Here is a 23,732-nt window from a genome sequence, read left to right as displayed (position 1 = left end):
TTTTATCATTTCAAGTCTTATATTTAAGTCTTTAATATATTTTGAGTTGATTTTTATATATGTTGTGAAAAAAAAGGGTCCATTTTCATTCTTCTGCATATATACATCCAGTTTTCCCAACATAATTTATTGAAGAGACTATCCTTTCCCCATTGTGCGTTCTTGGTACCCTTGTGGAATATCAGTTAACTGTAGATCTGTGGATTTATTTCTGGGTTCTGTACTCTATTCCATTGGTCCATGTGCCTGTTTTCGTGCCAGTACCACATTGTTTTGATTGCTGTAGCTTTGTAGTATATTTTAAAATCAGGAAGTTTCAAGCTTTTTTGTTCTCATTCAAAACTGGGGATGGTGTTATCTGATAAAATACTGAGGAGGCTCAGAATGTTGAACTCCCAAACACTCCTAAACCATTCTTGCAAGAAGACACAGTCCTCCTCATTCCTCACCTTTCCGTCTAAGGAAACTGGCAATCCCATATAGTAAAAAAGACTTTCAATTACTTCAGCTAAGGCAGCAACCCCATTAGAGAATAGCAGTTATTTTCATAACTCATTTATATTATCTCTCATTGCCTATGAGTTCGTAAGTTAGATCTTAATATAGCCAAAATCAAGGCTTGATCCAGAAGACAGCCTATACAATGGAAGAATTGCAAAACTTTGGCATTTTTTGTCAGGAGATGTCTAGGTAGCATGTAAGGGAATGTGTTTTAAGAGTTTGATACCAAGAGGATAAACAAAAATGTTAGATTGGGCCAAATTTATCGATATGTCTGCATTCACTTAGGATTTGGAATTTAATGCATTGACTTGAGCAAGTGGAAGTGACTAGTTAATTGAATCATTGATTCAGTGGTGGTTTCTTAATATATAGTAACAACTTGAAATGCCAGATCCTTCTTGGCATACTGAAGTGGAAGAAGTCCAAAAACTCAAGTAAGAATATTAGAACTGACCTATTATGGATCACCTTGTTCAGCCATCTCCTAACCATACCCTTGGAAGGGCCTGTGGGACTTTCCCTTGACCAAAGAATTAGGAAATACATTGGTGAGGAAAGAACCAGCATACTTCAAAAGCTTTATGATATTAATAACTGTCTTCTCTAGGCTGGAGAGAACAATGGTAGATGCTACAATGGATCAATGCATATGATGTCAATCTCAAAACTGCAGAGAACATGTTGTGGTGTTTAAACAATACTTTCAAGTAGGGGCAATTACCTTAATAAGCCATAAGGATGGGGTGATAATTAGAGTGTTTTGTGCCACAGGTTTCTGTGGTGATAGCTAATTCATCATGGAGCCCCCAAGAATGAAACACATGGAGAGAGTACATCAAGCTGCTAAATGACTTACACAGGCAGAAAAAGTTTAGGTCTTGTGGGCCAAAATCCAACCTGACTTGCCCTTGTGAGGATTCATGACCTCTTATACTCCACCTAGACTTAAGCCTATTTGCAGGCCCAGAGTCACTCAGTATTAGGTGGAGACTCACTTAGTCCCTTTCAGGAGGGGTCCTGAAACCTGGTCACAGATGTATATTGTGAATTCTCCTCCAAGCTATTTCAGAATCACGGTGGGTGGCTATTTATGGTAACTGTGCATGGGGAAAAGAGAAATAGTAAGTCCTTCCAGGAGTTATTAGATTGTTCTATTGGATTAGCTATGAATTGACATTAATCCCTGGAACCCCAAATGACACTGTGGCCCACCAGTCAAAGTGGGGGCATATGTAGGTAAAGAAATATGTGGAAATTTGACTCAAGTACATCTTACAGTATTAGAGGAATAAATATATTTAATAATGGGGAAAATCCTTACATTGGTTTCCTAACACATGGAGGAAAAGTTATTAATATTATAAAGAGCCAAGAACAATGATATGCAATAAAAATATGATTGTAATTCAAATATGTAATTTTAAATTTTCTAGTAGTCACCTTTAAAAAAAGTAGAATTAATTATAATACATTTTGTTTAATCAACAATATATCAACATGTGGTACTAGCCATATTTAGGTGCTCAATAGCCACATGTGGCTAGTAGCTACCATATTGGACAGCATACCCCTAACAACTATCACCTCTTCCAAGATACTAAACTAGAAGAAATAATAGATATCTGAGTGAATTACAGATAATAGTGAGACTATCAGAAAACCGAGAAATGTTGGGGTGGTAATTCACCCTATATATCCATTTAAAATGTTTGCTAGGCTAATGGACAATCTTGATGGTCTTGTGGATAAATACATATTTAATAACATAATGCAAACTGCAGATGCAGCTCTAGCTATAGAATCTTTACTGGAGCATATTAACATAGCCCCTGACACCAGGCATGAAGCTACTGATTTGATTTCTTTTTAAAGTAATTCCTATCAACAGAGATAATCAGAAGCAGTTCACCTTTACATTGCAGGGACAGCATACTTTCACTATCTTACCTTAAGGCTAGGTCAACTCTCCTCTCTGTCATTATACAGTCTGGAGAAATCTTGTTCATCTTGACATCCCACAAAACTTCAAGCTGGAATATTACATTCATGACATTACACTGATAGGACTCGGTGAGCAGGAAGTAGTAAACATCCAAGATATATGTCAGAGAATGGAAGATAAACTCCAAGGAAGTTCAGGGACTTTCAACACTGGTGAAATTTTATGGGTCCAGTGGTTTGAGCATGCTGAAATAGATCCTGTATAGTAAATGATAAATTGCTGCACCTTGTACCTTCCATCATGAAGAATGAGGCACAAAAGTGGTGGCCTCTTTAGAATCTGAAAGCAACATAGACCACATGCTCTCATGCATGTGCTAGGTAATCCACAAAGCTGACTATTTTGAGAGGAGCCTGGGGCAAGAAAAAGACCTGTAGCATACCCCTGCCATAATGAAAGCTGCCCTATACCTTTGGCTTTAAGATCCAGCAGCTGTAGTTACTTTTGGTAATGTCTGTGGGAAACAGAGATGCTGTATAATGTCTCTGTCAATGGAAGCCTCAGCATGCAGATCCCTAGTGGTTTTGTAATAAAGACATGCAATCCTCTATCTATAACTATTCTCCAATTGAAAAGTAGCTCTTAATTTGCTATTGGACTATGGTTAAGACTGAGTGCCAGTCACAGGACTCCAAATGACTATTGGCCCAAACTGCACATCATGAGCTAGGTGTTATCTGATTCAACATATGATAAAGCAATATGTGTACAATAACATTTCATTGTTAAATGAAACTGGAGCAAGCAGATTGGGGAAGCATAAATATGCTGTGTGAGCAAGTAGCTCAGGTGTCCCTGGTATCTGTTACTTCTGTTTCACCATCTGGTCCTTCAACTTTCACCTTTGGCTTCACGGGTATTCTTACTGATCAAGTAATGGAGGATGAAACAGTGTGGATCTAGTTTATAAATGGGTTGTGCAGTGCTTGGTTCCAATTGTGACTACTGTGTTTACAGGTCCACTTAAGGGGGCTGGCCCTGATATACAGCGGTAAAATGATATCCCCCAGCAGCCAGAATTTCAGCTAGTACATTTGACTGTACACTTTGCAGGGAAGAAGAGATAACTGAGGTAATGATATATGGTACAGCTGTATGGTCAAGACTTAAAGAACAAAATTGGAAAACCAGTGACAGAAGGTCTAGGAGAGAGTTATGTGGATGTATCTTTCAGAATTGGTACAAAATGTGATGATATGGTATCCTATGTGAATTCCCTCTAGTGGGAATTCCACAGTAGAGAAGACTCTTAGTAATCTGGACAAGGTTATGGATCTTATGGATGGCAGTCAGATTCTTTACTTGGCTAACCTGGAACTTGCTCAACAGGTCAACATACAAAGGTGATAATGGGAGCAGCGATGGAAACTGTGTATGAATTCAACTACACAGACTTCCTCCCCTCCATGACTAATTTAACTACCACCACTGCTGAGCTCACAATTTTCCAATGCTGAAACCCTAACATGGCACCACTGCCCAGGAAGAGCAATCAGGTGGTGGCAGGTAGGTTACATTTGACTCCTTCCCACGCGGAGGAAGCTGAAATTTATCCTAATACAAATTGACAGATTGTCAGAATATGTATGTGCCTTCTCTTCCCCCTGAATACTTTTGCAAGCTCCTTCATACATGAGTTTAAGAGAATGCCTTACCAATTACCAGAGTATTCTTACAACATTGCCTTCAACCAGGATGCTTATCTTAATAGCAAAGAAAATATAGTTGACACAAATGTATAGAATTCACTGGTCCTACCTCATGCTCAGATTGAGCTGGCTAAATGGAGTGGTGAAATGGCCTACCAATGGAGTGGTTCATATATGGTTGTCAGTTGGGAGAAGTTAGGATGTGGTCTACAGGATATAATACATGGCCAGTCATTTCTTCCATAGCAACAATGCATGAGTATGGGAACAAAGAGATTATGGTAGAAGTGGCCACCCTAATATATCAAATAACCCATTTAAAGAATTTTTGATTCATCCTGAAACCTTCAGATTGGTGGTTTGGGAAATCTCTGATACAAAAGGAAGAATGTTTTCACCAGGGTTCAGAGTTCTAATTCTGTTGTATTGGAAGCCAGGAATAGTCACTGGCTATTTTGGCTATCTCAAGCTGCTGAACTTACAGTGACTGGCTGATAATTTTGCCAGACTATCAAGATGACTGTGGGATGTTGTTCTACAATGGGGGCAAGGAGAACTATGTTTTGAACTCAGGAGAATCAATGGGCATCTCTTTAAAAATACCTGTCCAATAATTTTATTAAACAAATGCAGTAATCCAAGAAAGACAGGAACACCAAAGACTTAGAACTTATAGAAATTAAGGTTTGGATAACCTATTAGATGAAAAACTTAATCTAGCCCAGGTGCTAAACAGAGGGTACGAGTAAAGAAAAATGGAACTGAGTGGATGAAGAAAGCTATACTGATCAATTTTGAGCTTTCTGATCAATTAGAGAAGCACGGACTTTAACAGCTCTGTTGCATGTTCTACCTATTTTGAAGAACATTAGTTATGGCTCATATTTTAGATTTCAATTAGAAGTAGGAATGAATTTGATGGGACCCCTTGATGATGCATTAGCCTGATGCCCCTTCCCTAATAGACACTCCATTAAACTCTCTTTAATTACCTAATTTGACTATTATCTGTTTATATAACTGCAAAAATCATGACATGGTAAACTAAGTAGCAAAATCAGCACAAAACAGTTATAAGGACCATATCTTTTTTTATGAAGATAAAGTAATATTTATACACAAAACCATGATATCAAAAGCAACACAATTTTGAAAAGAATGAAGTAGATGTTTAAAGTTATCTATTGCATATAGTTGAGGCAAAAATATATATTCATGAACATCTATGTGTTATATAATCCTTGGACAACTCAATAATACTTTAATAGGCAGAGTATGTGGCTAGCTAAAGGAAATGCCTGTCATATCTTAAAAATATCATTCAATAAAAATAATTTTCATAATAAAATGATACCACTTTAAGACATAATTTTCATAGCATAATTTTAAAATAAAACATAAAATGTTATAGTTGGACATGAGTGGATTACTTTAAGTCAGGGAGGAAAGAAAAATGTATACTTACAATATTTTGTTTAATGTACATTTTGTGTAATTATTCCAAATTTAAGAGTTAATGTTTAAAGTAGTTTTACGTAATTCACATTCATGTTAAAAACTAAGGCCTTAAAGATTAGCCTTAAAGATTAACAGGAAAAATGCAAAGAAAGATAACACAATAAGCATTACCTCACAACCTCAGCACTCTCTAACGCAATTTATCAATGCAGGTGAAAATATTATTTCCATTATATCTTCATAATAAATTAAAATTTAGTACATCATCATGGACAGAAGGAGCAAATAAAACTGGCTTAAGAGTATTATATGTTAATTTTCCACCTTTAACATTTTGGTTATGGCAATTCATGCTAAAAGTCAAATGAGATTCACTTGGATTTCTAATCATTCTTTCTCTTTTATGCACTATATTCTGGCATGTTTGAAAAAAATCAAATTTATTCTAGATTTTTAAATGATTTATGAAACAGAGATAGTGCCCAATGACTATAGTTTGAGAACTAAAGATACAAAGAAGATTAAAATAGAGTATAAAATATTCTAACAGCCAATTTTCTAATGAGTATAATAACTTCAAGTTTAAAAATAACAATATTTGATTTTCTCACCGAGGTCCCAGCCTAAACATTCTATTAGTTAAAAAAACAAACAAAATAACCCTATAGTTTTCATCTTCTCTAGTAAATTCAGAATGTAACTGTAATATTTTACTGGATCTTCAATTATCTTGGATTAATCATCATTGCTGCATTAATAATTGTAAAATTTAAAAATAGAAAATTTATATAACAGCTGTTTCTTATTCTAATATCTTGAGATAAGATACTCTTCAGGTGACGGTGCTCCTTTTTGCCAAGTCTTTAAGTCTAAAAAAGGACCGTGTGCTTCCTGCAGATTCATCAGTTATTTAACATACACAAATAAAAATATTGCCTAGGTCTTTCCTAGGTACACACCAAAGCTGTAAATTACTTAGTATTATTCTATAGCACTCTTCCACATTTTCACATTTTAGCTTTCTTCTCAAAGAGTTGGTGTCACTTACCAGAGTGGGTCCTGAGGTGTCCTGTGAGGGCGTCCCTTCTTCTACAGGCGTAGCTACAGAAAGGACATTTGAACGGCTTCTCTCCAGAGTGTAACTTTATGTGTCTCAGAAGGTTGCCCTTCTGAGTAAAAGAAGCTCCACACTGGTTACAGTGGAAGGGGCGTTCACCTGCAGCAAGGAGCAGAAGTGGAAGAGATCAAGTAGGTTATGTGCATGTGACTAATTTGCCATCCTCTGTTAACCAGAGCTAGTTCTCTATGCTAAGAAAGTTCATCTCCCTCATAAGTCTTCTAAACATTTATCTTCCTGGAATTTGTTTTGCCAATACAGTACCAAAGTGTCAAGCATTAGGCCAAGTGGCTATATCCCCTCTTCATATACATTTGATAAGATTCCTGTCATTGACTCAAAAGAATAAAAACAGCATTTACCATTGGTTGAACTAGGTGCCATCACTTTACAGTCTTACTGGTTGCTTTACATACAATATCTCAATATTCACAATGACACTAATAATTAGGTATTATTAATTTCAATTTACAAATAAAGACATTAAAGTTCACTTGAGAACGTATGTGATTACAGTAACAGCTAGCAAGTACTCAAGCTGAGAACTGAACTGGTTTGTCTGACTATAAAATCTTATTCTCTTTATTTTACCATGCCATCTCTTTAAAAATCACAGGAATGCTGGGTTGAAAGGGATCTTGAGTTTAACTCCCTCGGTTAGCTGATAAGGAAAAGAGGGCCAAAAAAGTTACAGCAAGTGAACCAGCTTACAAAGCTCACTACCACAAGATCTCCAAATATAGGCCTCTTGATTCTCCTGGTTACTAATAGTAAAACCTTAGGCAAAATTTCCTGAGATATCAGGGAAAACCCTAAGAAAATTATTCATCCTGACATTTCCTGTATATTCTCTTTATTTTGTAAAAATTATTTGTTTGATAGGAATCTTTTCTCTCTTTTCTTCTATTACTGAGGTTGCTATAAAATTGGTTAAGCCTCAATTATCAATTCAGTCTGTTGCCATCAACTGGCTGTCACCAATGTCAAACATAAAAACATGTATGTAGGTAATGAAGCAGTAAAATTGGCAAGTAGGGTCAAACTGATAAAATTATTAAACCCGAAGAAAATACTATTATTTTAAGTTGTCTATCTCTAAAGAGAGCTATGAAATAAAATACAAAGCAATGCATAAATACATAGTAAAATGTTACATATTAAAGCTCAATGTTTAGAATAAAAACAAAAAAAATTTCCCTTTACATTGAACTGGACCATTTCTGTACTTAAGGTTAGAGGATTATAATTTTAATAGTTTTTTTAAGAAATTTACATTGAATTGTCATGTTTCATGTGTTTAATTGTAACATTAATATTAATGGTTAATAATAAAACCTCAGTATTTTTTTTGCCCTTTGATATAATGCAAACTCGATGATTCTTTAAAGAAAGCTAGGAGGTATAAAGAAGATAAACTGTAATCACTTTTTGGCAGCAGATCTGCAAATTCTATTATATATATGTTATAAAACCTAGAGAAACTGGAAAATTGATAGATCAGATGTACCTCAAATTCTGTAGTACCTACTCTTTCTGGAACTTAGTGATACCCAAAAAGTATAAACAGCGTGTGTGGTGGGGGGTTAAGGTTTTTTCTTCAGAAATCTGGAGCTCCCATGAACTACATCTACAAGAGGTCCTATATTGATGTAGAGAGTTGAAAAAATTATCTATCAGGTTAAAGTTACCTTAAATTGTATTTTTCCTTAACTAGCTTGATTATTTTGGTAAAACCTAAAAAAAACCCTTATATGAAGTCTTACAAAATAATCAAGACTTTTTAAATAAATCTAATACTGGCAGATATATTTTATTTTTCACATACATATACAACTTAATTTTTGATACTTTAACAGTCTACAAGTTTTTAAACTCATAATATTCTACTGTCCACCCCTGCCATGGAATGGCATAGTAATAAAGGGAAGGACAGCATTTCTTTTACAAGTTGATTTTTTAAAGAAAGAGAAAAATAGAAAATATAAATTATACTTTTCACTCCAAATATTTGATTCTACTTTTAGATCGTTTCTATGTCAAGTTTCCCAGAAAAGTAACAAATTAGAATGCAATAACTTTACAAAGGAATTAAACTAGTGAGTGTAGTGAACAAAAAATTTTGAAATCATGTTTGTCTTTAGAAAATACTCCTATAACATGCTGACTTAGATTTTCTTTAAGCCTCCTACAATCTTTAAAGCTGGGCAACTAAAAATATATAGAAAAAATTAGCCGGGCATGGTGGCACATGCCCGTAGTCCCAGCTACGCTGGAGGCTGAGGCAGTTGGATTGCTTGAGCCCAGGAGTTTGAGGTTGCTGTGAGCTAGGCTGATGCCATGGCACTCTAGCCCGGGCAACAGAGTGAGACTCTGTCTCAAAAAATAAATAAATAAATAAAAAATAATACTACTTTAAAAAAGAAAAAATAATGGGTATAAATCTTTAAAAAAATTTTTTTAATTTACCTAATTAAGTTTAATGAGACTAACAACAGAGTAATTTAGTTTTTAAATTTACAACATACTCCAGACACTTTCAATTTTTTTAAGTAAGAAATTACTTCTGGGTTTACATGATCATCCTCAAATGGAGTAGAAGGAATGGAAGGTGCTCTAGGTATATCTGGAAATATTGCCCTGTTGCTGTATGTTGAAGTTGTAATGCAGAGGCCTTTGGTAAGTAACCATGGCCAAAAGTTAAGAACAAGGCATGATGAAAGTAACCAGTCATGCTCCTCTTTTGGTAAGAGAAAAGGGGTACAGACAATAATGCACTTTCATTTCCACCAGATAAGGCTTTGAGAAATACTGACTTGAATTATGAATAAGTCTTTATAGATGTTTTTTACTTCTGGATACTAATTCTATGGCTTCCCTCATTTTAGGTTGAAATTTGCTTAACTCTGCTTAGTGTCTTGATTATATGAAACAATAATCATTTCAATAATCCAGTTGTCTTATTATGTTCCACATTAATGTTAGTTGGAATTACAGTGAAACCCTCAATAACACTACTGTTGGAAACCAGGATGAAAACAGGGTAACTTAGGAGATTGTTTTGGGGTATACATAATTATATTTCAGGAATTACCCAAATGTGGGAGTCATATCTGTTTAACAACAAATAAAAAGTAAATTAATTCAATTTTTGTAAAAGTCATTTCTGTAAAACATCAGCAAGCCTTTTATTCAATGTTGTGGCGTATTTCCTGGCCTAGGCATCACGGAGACATGTATAAAATCATCTGATAAGTAATCGTTCAGTTAATTACCTTTTGTCTAGGCAAATGTCAGACATGCAAAAAACTCCATATTGTCTATGCAACTTTAAACAAAATATCTCCATTATTTCTTTTTAATAATTTGTTCTTTAAATGGACTGAATCGGCCTTTTGAGAGTCAGTTTAGATTTTGAAAAAATATTAATCATGTTCTTTTTATGTAAATCACACCAAATTTTAAGAAAACCTCACAAATTTACTAACTGTATCAATGATATTATAGAATAATCTAAATTGAAAAAATTAAATAAATTGTTGTGTTTGTAATCATTAAACTTTCTTAACAATTTTGGATCCAGGAGAACAATTATATGGTCATGAAATGCCCCAGACCTTAATTTCATCTGGAAAATCAGGCAAAAACAAGATGTTTTCTCTTGTGCCCTATCTTTTGGAGGAAATGTTCACCACGCTATTTGAAAAATTTACCAATGAAACTTATTTTAAATTAAAAAAAAAAGATATGGTCATGGTATTTTTCATGTCCATTCTCAATCTGTTGTGTATTTTTTTAAACAGTCTACCAATCTTCTGGTTATATATTATTTTTATTATGGAATAAATTATATTTTGATAGTTTTTATAATTTTATAAACACATTTCTAGATCTGTGCTTAAATATTTAGTTGAAATGCAAATGATAGGTACATCAAATTGCTTTGATGAATCAAAGACACAGGGTGCTCCTATGTTGGATGGGACAACCACCTACAAATATGCAAAATCTCAAAGAACTTATTGAGAGAGCCTTGGAGCAAGAGAATGGCTCCACGAGGCTGCAATGTACAAAACATGGTGCTGAAAACAAAGTTACAGAGATGGGAGTACTCTACCCCCAAGGAGGGGCAAAATTAAGGATATGTTTATAATGTTCCCATCGATTCGTGTTCATGCATGAATTGATTGACTATCCTTACTTATTTACTTCTCTCTATGTTCCCAGTGAAGAGTGCCTGGAGTATCCGATGACAATATTACCTGATTACTTACTAAAGTAGGAATACCAAAGAAATAACATCAAGCCATTTATAAGACACTGGAATTGGCACTTTAGTAGAGTATGAAAGAGAGAGAAGAAGAAGTGAATTAGATCCAATACTCCATGTTATTGTAATGAATTGGGTGGTTGTGCATCTTTTTTCACTATCATTTTCATATTAGATATTCTACAAGATAAAAACACTAAAAAATATATTTCCCAAAGGCTTTATAAGGATTTAAGATGGTGCCTTTTATATTAGCTATAAATAAGAGTGGGAAATTCTAAAATGAAGATGGTACATGACGTTAAGGGAAAAAAAAATTTGATTAATGACTTGATTCTGACTACATTTTTCTCAATCTAGTTTAAATTAAAGAAACACAAGTAAACCTTCTATTCTCAAATAGTACTAAAGTGGAGTTGCAAAAAAAAAAATGTTAGGACCCACTCAGATGTATAAACAGGGTCATCATAAATCCATGTTAAAATGGCTAGTTTAAAGATATCATATCCACAATTTTAAAGTCAACAAAGCATGGTAGATATCCCAAGTTCTTCTATGAATAGCTATTAGCTTTAACAAAAATCTTTCAGATCTGAAGAAAGTATAATAGTTGGCACAGTATTCCAATAAACATTGATTAACAAAAAAAGTTCACTGTGTTGCAAGAGTACTTTAAGTTCATACTCCTTGGGCTTTCTTTACTAGTCTTATATTCCTAGGACTTGTGGAAATCTATATAACTATTTCTAAACATTTTTCATGCCAAATATATTATTTTCAGAACTAAAATAATTCAACTCTACCACCACAGTCCATAGCAAATGGACAGTAGAGTAGGTATATAATTATTATTGTATTTACACATTAACAGTCCTCATGAATATCACTGTAGATAAAGTGAAACCTTAATTAACCTAAATTTTCAAGAAAGGATACTCTGGTTCATTGAAATTTCTTAGAACATAAAAGGTTTATTAAAAATCTTCAAAAATTGTTTTTAGCATATTACTCAGTCTTAAAATTAGCACTATATGCAATTTAAGTGAAAAGTCATTAGACTGATTTTGCTTATTTGTATTTTAATAGGTGAAGTTACACATTTGAATGTTAATCTTCCTTAATATAATCACTCTGACACAATGAATATATTACAGCTTTGTGGAACTTGCTTTTCAGAACAGTAGTTAGAATTACTTCATAAGCATAGATGAAAAGTAGATTATTTAATAGTCATTTCCCTTTTGTCTTATCAAATAGATACCAAGCTTGATCTTTTATCCTTTCCTAAGATATTTTTAAAAATATGACACTTTTTAAAAAAAATTTAAAAAATAAACAAAAAGCAAAATGTAACTGACCTTATGGTTGGAATAAGTATATATGTTCTAAAGCTGATGATTTTGATAACACTAATTTTAATGTGTAACTTCTCACTGTAATTTTTAAAATATTAGCCTAGGTGATACATGATAATAAATTGTTGGTATATTGATATACCAAGACTAGTGTATTTGAACAAAACCAGTCTGAGCATCAGAAAACCTTGGTTCCAGCCTAGGTAAAGCCCTTACCTACACATAAGGGATAATGGACAAATCACTTGACTGTTTCTTCAAGTATAAAATGAGAGATTTGGACTAAAAAAGACTTCAATATACCTTGTATCTTTCATGTTTTAAGCACCTAATTATTATAAACTGATTGTTTAGAAATAAAACTTTAAAATAAATTTCTTGCCATAATATGCTGAAATAAAAAAATAAATTTCTTTGTTGTGATTTCTCTTCCAAAAGATCATATTTTAAAACAGAATATTAGTTATTAATATTTTACTGTATACTACTACTTTGCATTGTAATGAAAGCTACCATTTCCTTTAAACTAATTTTTATATGAGCTTGAAACTTTCTTTTAAGAATAAACAATCCTATCTTATCACAATCTCATTTCTGTCATTTTTTTTTTAATTTTGGCAAAGGATTTTAAGAGATTTAAATAAGGCTTCTCATTTGGTTGGTTTTCATGAAGAAGTTTCCACCTCTCAAATGTCTAAAAGTATACATTAAATTAATCTGAGGGCTTTCTCCTAACTCTATTCCATGATTACACATTTCCACCTGCATGCCCGCCACCCTTTTTCATCTTCAACCGCACATGTCTCCTTGCAGGAATTATAGCCAAAAATTACAGGAAGGTAATAACATCCCTGAACTACAAAAACTACCTGCCTACTACCAAGACCTGTGTTAAGCAAAGATTGATTAGAAATTCTATTCCAAGGAGTTAACTTGATAAAGTGAAAATGATTCACCCCTATATAAATGCATGAGTGCCATTTTGTAGTATAAACTCTTAGCTACTAAACTATATTACCTGCCCATGGGTATGGTAAAATATGTATAGAAATACAAAAAGATTAAGTTACACAATGAAATTCTCCTATACCTTGTGAACCCTTATCATATTATTGCTATATTAAGAACTGTGGAAACTGAATCCCAAACTTCTTTTCTGATATGTTATTCAGATTTGAAGGCTGGAAGTCAAGACCCAGGCTACTCTCTGTTTTTCTGCAATCCAATACTAGCAGAATTCTGAAAAGGTAGTTTCACCATTGCCACCCCTGAATAAAAAGGAAAGAGAATAGATGTCAGGTAATATCAACATCAGATGTCACAGGCAGTCATCAGGTTATTCTTTCAGCTGCTTACCAGTGTGACTCCTTTTATGTACCATAAGCACATTGGGCCCAATGCAAACCATGCCACAGACGTCACATTTCAGTTTACCATTCGGAAGCCGGATTCCTCCCTCGCCTTGAAGCTCCTGGACTTTCCTGTTGTCAGTCACTTCGCTGCTCTCAATTAGGGGTTCTTCTAGGCTGCTACCCTCATCATGGCCCCTGATCTCGTCTTCGCGGCTCAGGGGTTTCCTGTCACACTCTTCATCACTCTGCATTTCTACCTTTACTGAATTTGCTGTAATTGCAAAAGAAAAAAGAAATTATTTTAAGTACACATTAGGTGCTCTCACCTACATCTCTTTTCCACCCATTGCTATTCTACTAAATGGGTGAAAGCGATATATTAAGTAGAATATAGTCTATCACCAAACGCCATATTAATACATAGTGTACTCTATGATATTTTAGTGAAAAGGCATGAAAGGATGACTCCAGACAGCTCTAGGTAAACAGAATGACCCTTTATTTCTGTACACATTTATTTCTTTAACTCAGGTAATTACTTTTTAAGCAAGTCTTTAAATAATTCTGGTGTTTGAGTTTGTCTCTAAGGCTACTCCAGCTAAAATAGGATTATGGAAGACACAAGATTAAATATTGCTTAACTCACTGGGTTATGCCTCCTCTTAATTTAACAATCAGTATATATACTTTATACTCTCTGTTTCACATCAGAGTACCTGTGTAAACCTGCTTCTGAACAGAGCAAGAGAAACAACTCAGGATCTTAATCCAGCAAATGTCTTTGACATATGAAGGCACACTGTCATGGCATATGTTCTAAAATCAGACTAAACACATATTTCCAGTTAAGAGCCGTATAAATGTAGGGCAGGGTGCACAGACTTCACATGCTCTTAAGTTATTCTGCTTTTTCCCCCCTATATAAAGAAATTCTCTATGAAACATACTAGTCTGCAAATCAAAGTATTCTAACTCTAATCTATGCAGACCAAACAGCAGCTAATGACAGGAATGGCATAGCATGCAAGTACACACTTGCGACTGTTAAGAAATTTAATGCCTTCTGTTTGCTGTTTTTGGATCATCCCATAGAAAAGTTGGAATTTTGTTAGCATAACCCTCATTCTGGATTGCTGACAGAGTCTTTTCACAAAGCAGCAGCAAGCTTTAACTGAATATCAGTATTTTATCCAGTAATCTTGAAAATTTCTTAAGAAATCATATCAAAGTTACTGAGCAAAACAAGTTATTTGGTACTACTTGAATAAAGGAAATATTTTCATAAAAAGGAAGTAAGTTCTTTTCACTGCCATTGTTTTCTTAGAGAAACCACACATTCAGTGATTTCTCATTAGTACTTATCACTAAAGACAGGGCTTTAAAATGGCTCTTCCCCTGCTCCTCTCCTGAACTAGAGGCAGTGCGGTTCAAGAACTAGCAGTACAATCTTGAACTAATTATTTAATCTCTGAATCTTACATTTTTGGTTTGTAAAGTGGAGATGAATTCAGATTACTGAATAAAGTTTGAGCAGGACAGTATATCTGTTTAGGTGATGATCTTAAGTTCTTAAGCATCTTTAAGAACTTAAGTTCACTATGTTGTCTCTAAAATGTAGATGACACTGGTACCCCTTTCCTAGGGTTCATGTGAGCATTAAATAAGAAAATATAGGAAATATTTTTCCTATAGGAATTATTTTTCTCTGGACATATAGTACTCTATATCATAAGGTTTTCATGAAAATCAATTAACTTGTGGTTTGTAAACTACTCTAAGATCTACCAAAGGTTATACATCCTTCCTGGACCCATCTCTAACAGAGTAGATACTACATTGAGTTTCACACTATTAATGAAGCTGTACTGCCTTACTGATTATGGACAACAGTAGGGACAACTTTTTACCCATTTTTATATCCCCAGCATGCTCAAGAACTTTGTGGTATACAGGAGGTGTTCAAGCAGTATTCACTGAGATGTTTTACTAAGTTGATTAAGAATTTTATTGTTTTAAGCTTGTTTTATATGTCTAAAGAAGCCATGGACATAATAAAGAAGAATCAAACAACATAAAAGATAAAAAATAAAAATTAATGGCCAGCTGCAGCGGCTAACACCTGTAATCCTAGCACTCTGGGAGGCCGAGTCTGGAGGCCAGGAGTTTAAGATCAGCCTGAGCAAGAGTGAGAAGCCTATCTCTACAAAAAAACAGAAAAATTAGCCAAGCATGGTGGTGTATGCCTGTAGTTCCAGCTATTTGGGAGGCTGAGGCAGGAGAATTGCTTGAACCCAGGAGTTTGAGGTTGCAGTGAACTATGATGACAACCACCGCACTCTAGCCGGGGCAATAGAGTGAGACTCTGTCTCAAAAAAACAAAAAAAAGTCCTTTTCTACCTAACATTCACAATCTCTCAGTCCCTATCTCAAAAGCAACCATACTATTACAATTTTCAAATTCCAAAGCATGTCTAAATCCATTTTATAAATGTAACATAATTTGTTCATTCAGACCCTATTGCTGGAAATTTAAGATTATTTCTTGTTTGCTGCTATTACAGACATTATTTTATAATACATAAACTGTCAATCTGATATGTTAATACTGGTATTTTATTAGTTTTTAATATGCATGTTTAAATTATGAATGAAGTTGGGCATCTTTTTCTATGCTTAAATGTTCTTTATTTTTTCTGAGAATTGTTTATCAAAGTGGTTTGCCTATTTTTCTAATAGGTTATTGATTTTTTCTCACTGAATTTTAAATGCACTTTATATGCTAAGGAACTTATAGCACTGTGTTTATGATGTGTTTTGCAAATAGTTTCATTTATCTTTTTAATCAAGGGTATTTTTTGGCATACATGCTAATTTCACAGGTTAAAATTTTTAAGTTTGCAATTATGGCTTCTGGGTTCTATATCTTGCTTCAGAAGGTTTTCCATATTCCAAGAAATTCTTCCATGATATTTTTTGTAGTAAGGAAGACTTTTCTAATCAATGTAAAATGGTATTGGTTACCCTATATAGTTCCATATTTCATTCATAATTGTCATTTAAAATAAAAATTAAAAAAAATGAAAAGTCTAATTTTATACAATATGACTTTACACCAACCTGTGAACAAATTTTTCCACATGTTGATTTCAAGCAATGTACTAAAGACCAGAAGCTTCACAACAATGCCATCATTTATATTCCTGAGTTAGTCAATATTTGATAAAATATACTCAATGAGCATAAGGTCTATTGGAATTCCATTGCAGGAACTGAAGAAATAAATACCTAAAAGTGTAGTTTTTGAGTCTGAAACTATGGGCCTCATAAATTTAAAGATAGCACAGAATTAAAAAGAATACTACTGACATTACAATATTATTTCTCCCGAGTGAGATTATTACAATAGGGACATTAAAACATAGTATCAACCAATGATAAAAATGTCATTTTTAAAAAGCAGTAGATATTACAAATGTAGTTTGGACTTTCTATCCACAGAAGAATATGCATGAAATAAATACAGGAAAAAAATAAATTTTTGCTAAAATGGAAATAGACAAGAAATGGTAACACTATGATAATCTTTTCTCTAACAATACTATAAGGAATTATGTGTTTATCATGTATGAATGTACACCCTTTTGCTGTACTGATATAGTAAATCAAAGTGCAACTCCTTCTAATATACACATCATAGATTAAATTTTGCATAGGTGCCTATGTACAAACAAAATCTCACAGTAATTAATTTTTAACCCATCTCACTAAAATTAGGTTGAAATTCTAGGAAAAGCAATTAATTAAAGTATTATTTAAATCTTAATTATTAAATAGAAAAGTTTTCTCAAACTCTCCCATGATTTATTTTTACTATTTAAGATGTTTCTAATTAACATGGAACACCTAACATTTCAATGATTAAATGCAAGTGTTTGGTAACTTAAGTATATTCTATATTTTATTAATTTATATATTAATAAAAGTTGTATTATGACTAGCTATAATATATGAAGTTATAACTACTGAATTACAACTATTAATCACTGTACAATAATATTAACAGGACCTTAGTTTTCAAATCTTTGAAATTAGATTTTTGATCTTCTTCTTTTCTTTTACAATTTGGTAACAGGAAGACATTATTATAAATGGGCTATGAAGATAAGAACATATTCATTTGAGTGAAATGAAATCTTGCTGTTAGAATTCTTAACACCTAGATTTATTTTTCAAGCTTGTTTCTCTGATACGAAATGAAGAATGTAAAACTCAAGGCTATCTGTGGGAATTTACACAAATTATTACAGACTGACAAATAATAATGGCTTAATTTAAAAAGTATTTTGCCAGAACAAATTATTAGCATGAAGAGGGAATGTGAAATAAGATTTTAGGTTTGATGGTAAAGATGTTTCTTATACTTAAGTTGTAACGGAACTTCTACTTAGAACTTAAGGCTAATTGTTATATCCATTTTTCTAGTAGATTCTGAGGTTTGTGAACACAGAAAGGTTAAAGAAAAGATTTTTATGACCAAGTGGATATAGAAAAAGCTTTGAATATATTTCAGGATAAAAAGTTCCCCATAGTTTTCCAAAAATTACTTTATAATGCAAACACAATTATAAATGCATCTTTTTCCCCCTCTTCTTTACGCTTTCAAAATACTATTAACAAACATGAGAATTTAATCTTACAGATGTGACAAAAACACATAGCTTAATCATTTCCATTTACAAACGATTGTACCAATGACAAGAAGTAAAGAGACTCATTTGGAGCTCTTTTTTAAGTGACTTTCAGGCCAATTTTCAATTATAAAAGTTTCTTCAGTAACCATAGGGAGTTCTCTTCACTCAAAAGCTTCATAATTATCATTGTTTCCAGATACATAATAGCAAGTGAACAGTTACACTAAACTTGCCTTTAACTCACTAATACGGCAAAGAATAAAGGTATAATTGAATACAAGCTTTTACAAAGGTAAGCAGATACAGATCACTGTAAAAAAAAAAAAAAGGTATAATCTAAAACCAAATGGGGCAAAATTATGTTATTTTGTGAAACTATTAAAAACAATTCAATCTATGCTATAATGAGGATTTTCTTTGCTACAACTATTATATTTCAAAAGTTAAATCAAAACCCAAATTTCATTTATATTTGAAATGGGAAATAAAATGTACAATGCTGTTACATACACTTGTAGACCCTATACTTATAGAACCCATCCAATTCAACCAATAAGAAATAAAGACAACACAGAATTCTCTGTAAAAATCACTGAATCAAAATATTAAGTACCTACTACTTGCCTAATACTTTGCTAAAAATGATAGTGAAGGTTTAAGGCTAAAAGCAAAAGAATATTAATTTAAATAAGAAATCCATATTAACAATATAGTATATACTCTGAAATAAGCCATGGAAGAGTTCATGAGTAAGAGTATAGAAAATGTTTTACTAACATATATAATTTGGTTATATAATAAATTTATATAATAAATTTTGTATGCATTATGAAATATATTCAATTAATTTTGAATTGTCAAATTAAGAGAATAAATTCTATCTTCATCATTAGAATTTGGTTTTCATAAATAATCCTATAATTTTTAAATTTCAAGTTCTGTAAATACATAGTAACCAGAACTTAAAATATCAGTATTAAAACATTTTTGGATATCTAAATCAAATTTTCTACAGCTTAAAACTTTATTCTTAGTATGACTTGATTTTTACTAATCCACAAGCAGTTTAGTCAAGTTTCCTAGCCAGGAAAACATTAATAATGCAGATGCATTATGATTTATTTGTTCTATTTAAAAGGATATAATATTTGTTGATCTTATAGAGTAGAAAACAAGTTTTCTAGATTAATTTCTATCAAATTAGTGACTTCTGTTTAGTTTCCCATTATATTTTTTTTAATTTTAATTTTTAAAGGAAGTAAACACTATGGGCATTAAAGAATATTTGTTTCACAGTGTTGAATAAATGATAGCTAAAATACCATTCTTTATTCACCAAATAGTAAAAGAAGAGATCTTTCAGGCTGATGTATAAATAGATTTTCATATGTTTGGTTTCTGTTTTGTGAGAATTTAAGAGGACAACTGAAGGGATTTTATAACTTACAAGCATCAATTTCTCCCAGACTATGCAGATATTGGAAATGGCGTTATACACACTAATTGAATCAATATATCTATCTGTTGACGTTGCTTCTGCACTAACATAACTCTCTTATTTAAACTTTCAAAACAGAAACACCAAACGTGATTAAATCTGTGTTAATAGCTCAGCAGCTGTTTACATGATGTGTCAGAAAAACAAATTGCCTTCAAAACTCTAATGTAAAGCCCAATTATTTACTAAGAATTTACCAACAGTCTACACAATTAAAATTATCACAACAAAAGTTATTTTAAGGTATATGCAAGCATTTTTAATATCCTCAACAAAATGTCACATAATATAAAATCTTTGTTCCTTTTAATTGTAGATAAATAAATGGTTAAGTCTTGCAAAACTGCTCCCTCACAACACCCTTAAAGTATTCATTTTATAAACAGTTGGACAAGTCCAGACACTGGTGTCACTAGACTGCAGCTGAGCCACTTCTGGGTAGCGTTCTAGTCTGTACATCACATCACCTCATTTTTCTCCCCAATATAGCTAGATTGTGAATTTCTTAAACCTATTGGGAGTAGTAACTCCAGATCAAGAAAGTACTGATTTCTGATATACTGTTATTATTCCAAGAATTGTGTAGTAAAAGTTACTCTCCATCTGAAGATAGGCAACCAGGGTCTCTATCTCCCATTCTGCCGCTTAACTAGTTGTGGGACCTTGAGAAATTTGTTTATCCTGACTCATCCACCTGTATCATCTAAAATATGGCGGGAAATAACACTTGATATTCCTGAAAACGGCAGGCTAGAATAAAGTAATCTCTTATAGAGTAAGGATTTAGAATGCTTTTAATAATAGTAATAATAACAGAAAAAATAATAAACATAGTTTTTATAATTTATAAAATACATATTCTGTCTCATTTGATACTCAAAATGACTACATTATAGGTAGGGAAGCTCCAGATGAACACTGAAGCCTGAAGCGTGGGTTGTTAAGTGACTTTTCAAAGAACACAAAGTTAGTAAATGTGAGCCTGTTATCAGCTCAAGATCTTCTGCCTCTTAGTCTACCCATTTTTTATGACATGATATTCCAATTAAACAAGTAAACAGCATTAGTATTACATTTAGGACAAAAATCAGTCATGGGCAAATAGATCTTTTGATAGCTATAAAACTATGTCCATCGGTTGAAGACAGTTGGAATTCAAGTCCAGAATGGTCAGAGAAAAATACTTATAAACCAAATCATTGAATGAATACTTGCTATCCAAACTGGGATGCATGTCTAACTCAAAACAACTACCTCCTAATTTTTAAATTTGTTTTGGTCTTAAGGCAAATTTAGGGTAGGTCCAAGTAGGACAGCTAGTTGCTGAAGAATTTGTTCATATTCAATCTTTTCCCTCTTCCTCTCCCACTTTTTACATTAATTTCTATATTCTTTGTCATGTTATAACTTATCAGTGATGGGAAAAGACAATACTTTGAGGAACAAATCAATATTATCAATTTTATTGTCTAAACCAACAGTTAATGAAGGATAGCATTTCAGGGATTCCTTTGTGGTCAAGTTTTGACAGTCTTCTGTCAATTATTGATATAAAGATAAATCACACCTGTGAGTGGCTCATATAGCATTTCATTTACATTTAAAGGAATCTTTCACAACAAAAACAAAGACCAAAAAAGTATCCTTCCTACTTTCTTGGGGAAAAAAAAATAAAGGAGGGCAAAACATCTAACTCACTGATGATCTCCCACAACGCATGAAACCTTATATAGCATGCACCTCATCAAAACACACACCTTTATTACCCAGCACAGTGGCACCATTGTAGCCCAAGGATGAAGTTTCTATTTTTTGGCAGACAGCTAGTTCATGAGAACTGTACAATGTTAGAAAATGAATTGAGTTTAAATAGAAATGCCACAAGCAAACAGCAATCTATCCCTTTATCCATCCTTTAAATGAATGATTTTATTTGCCAAATCCTAAAGATATAACATCTGCCATGTATTGAATATCCAAGTCTGTTTTTGCACTTTCTTGGCCAATACAACTACTTTAACATCCCCATAACCTCTCACTTGGAACAATATCAATAGCTATCTAACTGGTCTCTTCAATCTTTTGCCACATCCTACTCCCCCAATTCATCCTATATTCAGTTGTTAGATGAGTCTTTCAAATGAACAGCTTGTGTTACTCTCCTAAACCTTTTCAATGACTGCCCCTTGCCTACAAATTAAATGCAAAGGTATTGCTATGGAATTTAAGGATGTCCACAGCATAGTCTCATTATATCTTCACTTTTCTTGGAATACATCCTATGTATCTCTATTTACTATTTTTTCCTGGGTCCTGTTATTGTTTTCTGGAATTCTTCCCCTATTTCTATCAAAATTAACACACGATGCAAGGCTCACTTATTTGCTACCTTTTTCATGAATGTTTTCTGAGCACAAAATTCTTCTCCTATAACACTTATATCACCTTACATTACGATGTTTTCATAAGTATATTTACCTTAACTCTACACTGCCTATAGTGCAAGGTCCTTGAAAGGAAATGCTCTATTCACAGTTGTAAAACCATCCTATCCTTACATACACTAGACACCCAATATGTATTTGTTGAACTGTTGTTGCTGATTTACATATTATACATCCCTTTTTAGGTTACTGAGACCTTGCATAAATTAAATGCAGGTGACAAATAAATATAACAATACAGAGTTAGGTTTTAAACACAAATCATCAACATAATATTAATTAAAGGACCACTATATGACAGGAAAGACTTTAGATGCATGGTATGTATTAACTGATTTAATCACAACAGCCACTCTGTGAAGTATGTAATTTTATTCTTATTTTACAAATGAGGAAACTGAAGCTCACAATAGGTGAAGTAGCATCCAAGTCATAGAGTTTACTCAGAGTCAGAGCTGAGATTGGAACCCAGATCTGATGACCAAATTCTTGCTATTTCCTCTATGTCACCAATAGCAAAGCAACTACTAATAACCGGTAAATAAAGGGATGTCAATATGTTAAAGATAACTTTAAATCACTGTGGACTATTTGATCCATTTTTGCCTCCAGATCTAATACAGGTGTAGTAGTTTGCCAGTTTTGAGTAAAGAGAAATTTGTCTGAGAGCCTGTTTTGGAAGAAGACCAGTTTACACTGCCAAATTTTCTGAGCATGGATTTTATTTCATATAAGAGCAATCTACTTTGAACTGGTGTTTGGCAACCATCTGCTTAACATAAGCGTGGGAGGCTTGTGAAGCAAATTACATTGTGAAATTATCTCTTTAATAAGGGGAGTACAAAATTCTTAACCTAACTTCTGTAAGAAGGAAAATCATAACTATAAAATCCAGCCGAGTGGGCATGTTCCCAAAGGGACCCACAACACAGGATTGCCAGAGGTCACTAAGGACGCTTAAACTAGGTCAGAAGGCAGTGCTGCCTGCACACTAAAGAGAAGATAAGGAGTGGGGCAGGGTTTCTATCACTGGGCAACGGCAACCGAGGGAGGAACCAAAGCAGTGCGACTCACTTCAGCATTACTGAGTCTCCAAAGTGAAGTGACAGGGGAACCTGACAGCTTTCCATACCCTGGGTCAAATATCCTTGGGTCACCCACACTGAGATCAAGGCTACAAAAGTTCTTTCCCTGGTGTCTTCCATAAACACTTCACTATTTGTCTGAGTCAAATAAACAGCCCATATTTGGCCCTGAGATGCAGGGGTTGATCACTTAGAAACATATAAACAATATCTAACATATCAAGTAGTGACAAAGAGAAAACGTGTGGTGATTAAGGGGAATTAATCTGGATAATCACCAAGCAAATTTTAACAAATCAGAGCCACATAT

General features: G+C 33.3%; 1 protein-coding gene across 8 annotated transcripts in view; it reads right to left on the bottom strand.

The window, feature by feature from the left end:
- IKZF2 (IKAROS family zinc finger 2) overlaps window positions 1-23,732 on the bottom strand; it is a 142,153-nt gene that overhangs the window by 37,600 nt on the left and 80,821 nt on the right. For 7 of the 8 annotated variants that reach the window (XM_045560326.1, XM_045560328.1, XM_045560325.1 and 4 more), the window contains 2 exons: window positions 13,709-13,975; window positions 6,662-6,829 (listed from right to left, as the gene is read on the bottom strand). In XM_045560326.1, coding sequence (XP_045416282.1) covers window positions 6,662-6,829; window positions 13,709-13,975 — 435 coding nt within the window. The remainder of the gene's footprint in view (window positions 1-6,661; window positions 6,830-13,708; window positions 13,976-23,732) is intronic. The other variant, XM_045560330.1, reaches the window with a different exon arrangement.

Source organism: Lemur catta, chromosome 8, assembly GCF_020740605.2.
Source record: "Lemur catta isolate mLemCat1 chromosome 8, mLemCat1.pri, whole genome shotgun sequence".
NCBI classification, from domain to species: Eukaryota; Metazoa; Chordata; class Mammalia; order Primates; family Lemuridae; genus Lemur; species Lemur catta.
Note: the sequence above shows the minus strand (reverse complement) of the source record. Positions and strands in the feature narration are given on the sequence as shown.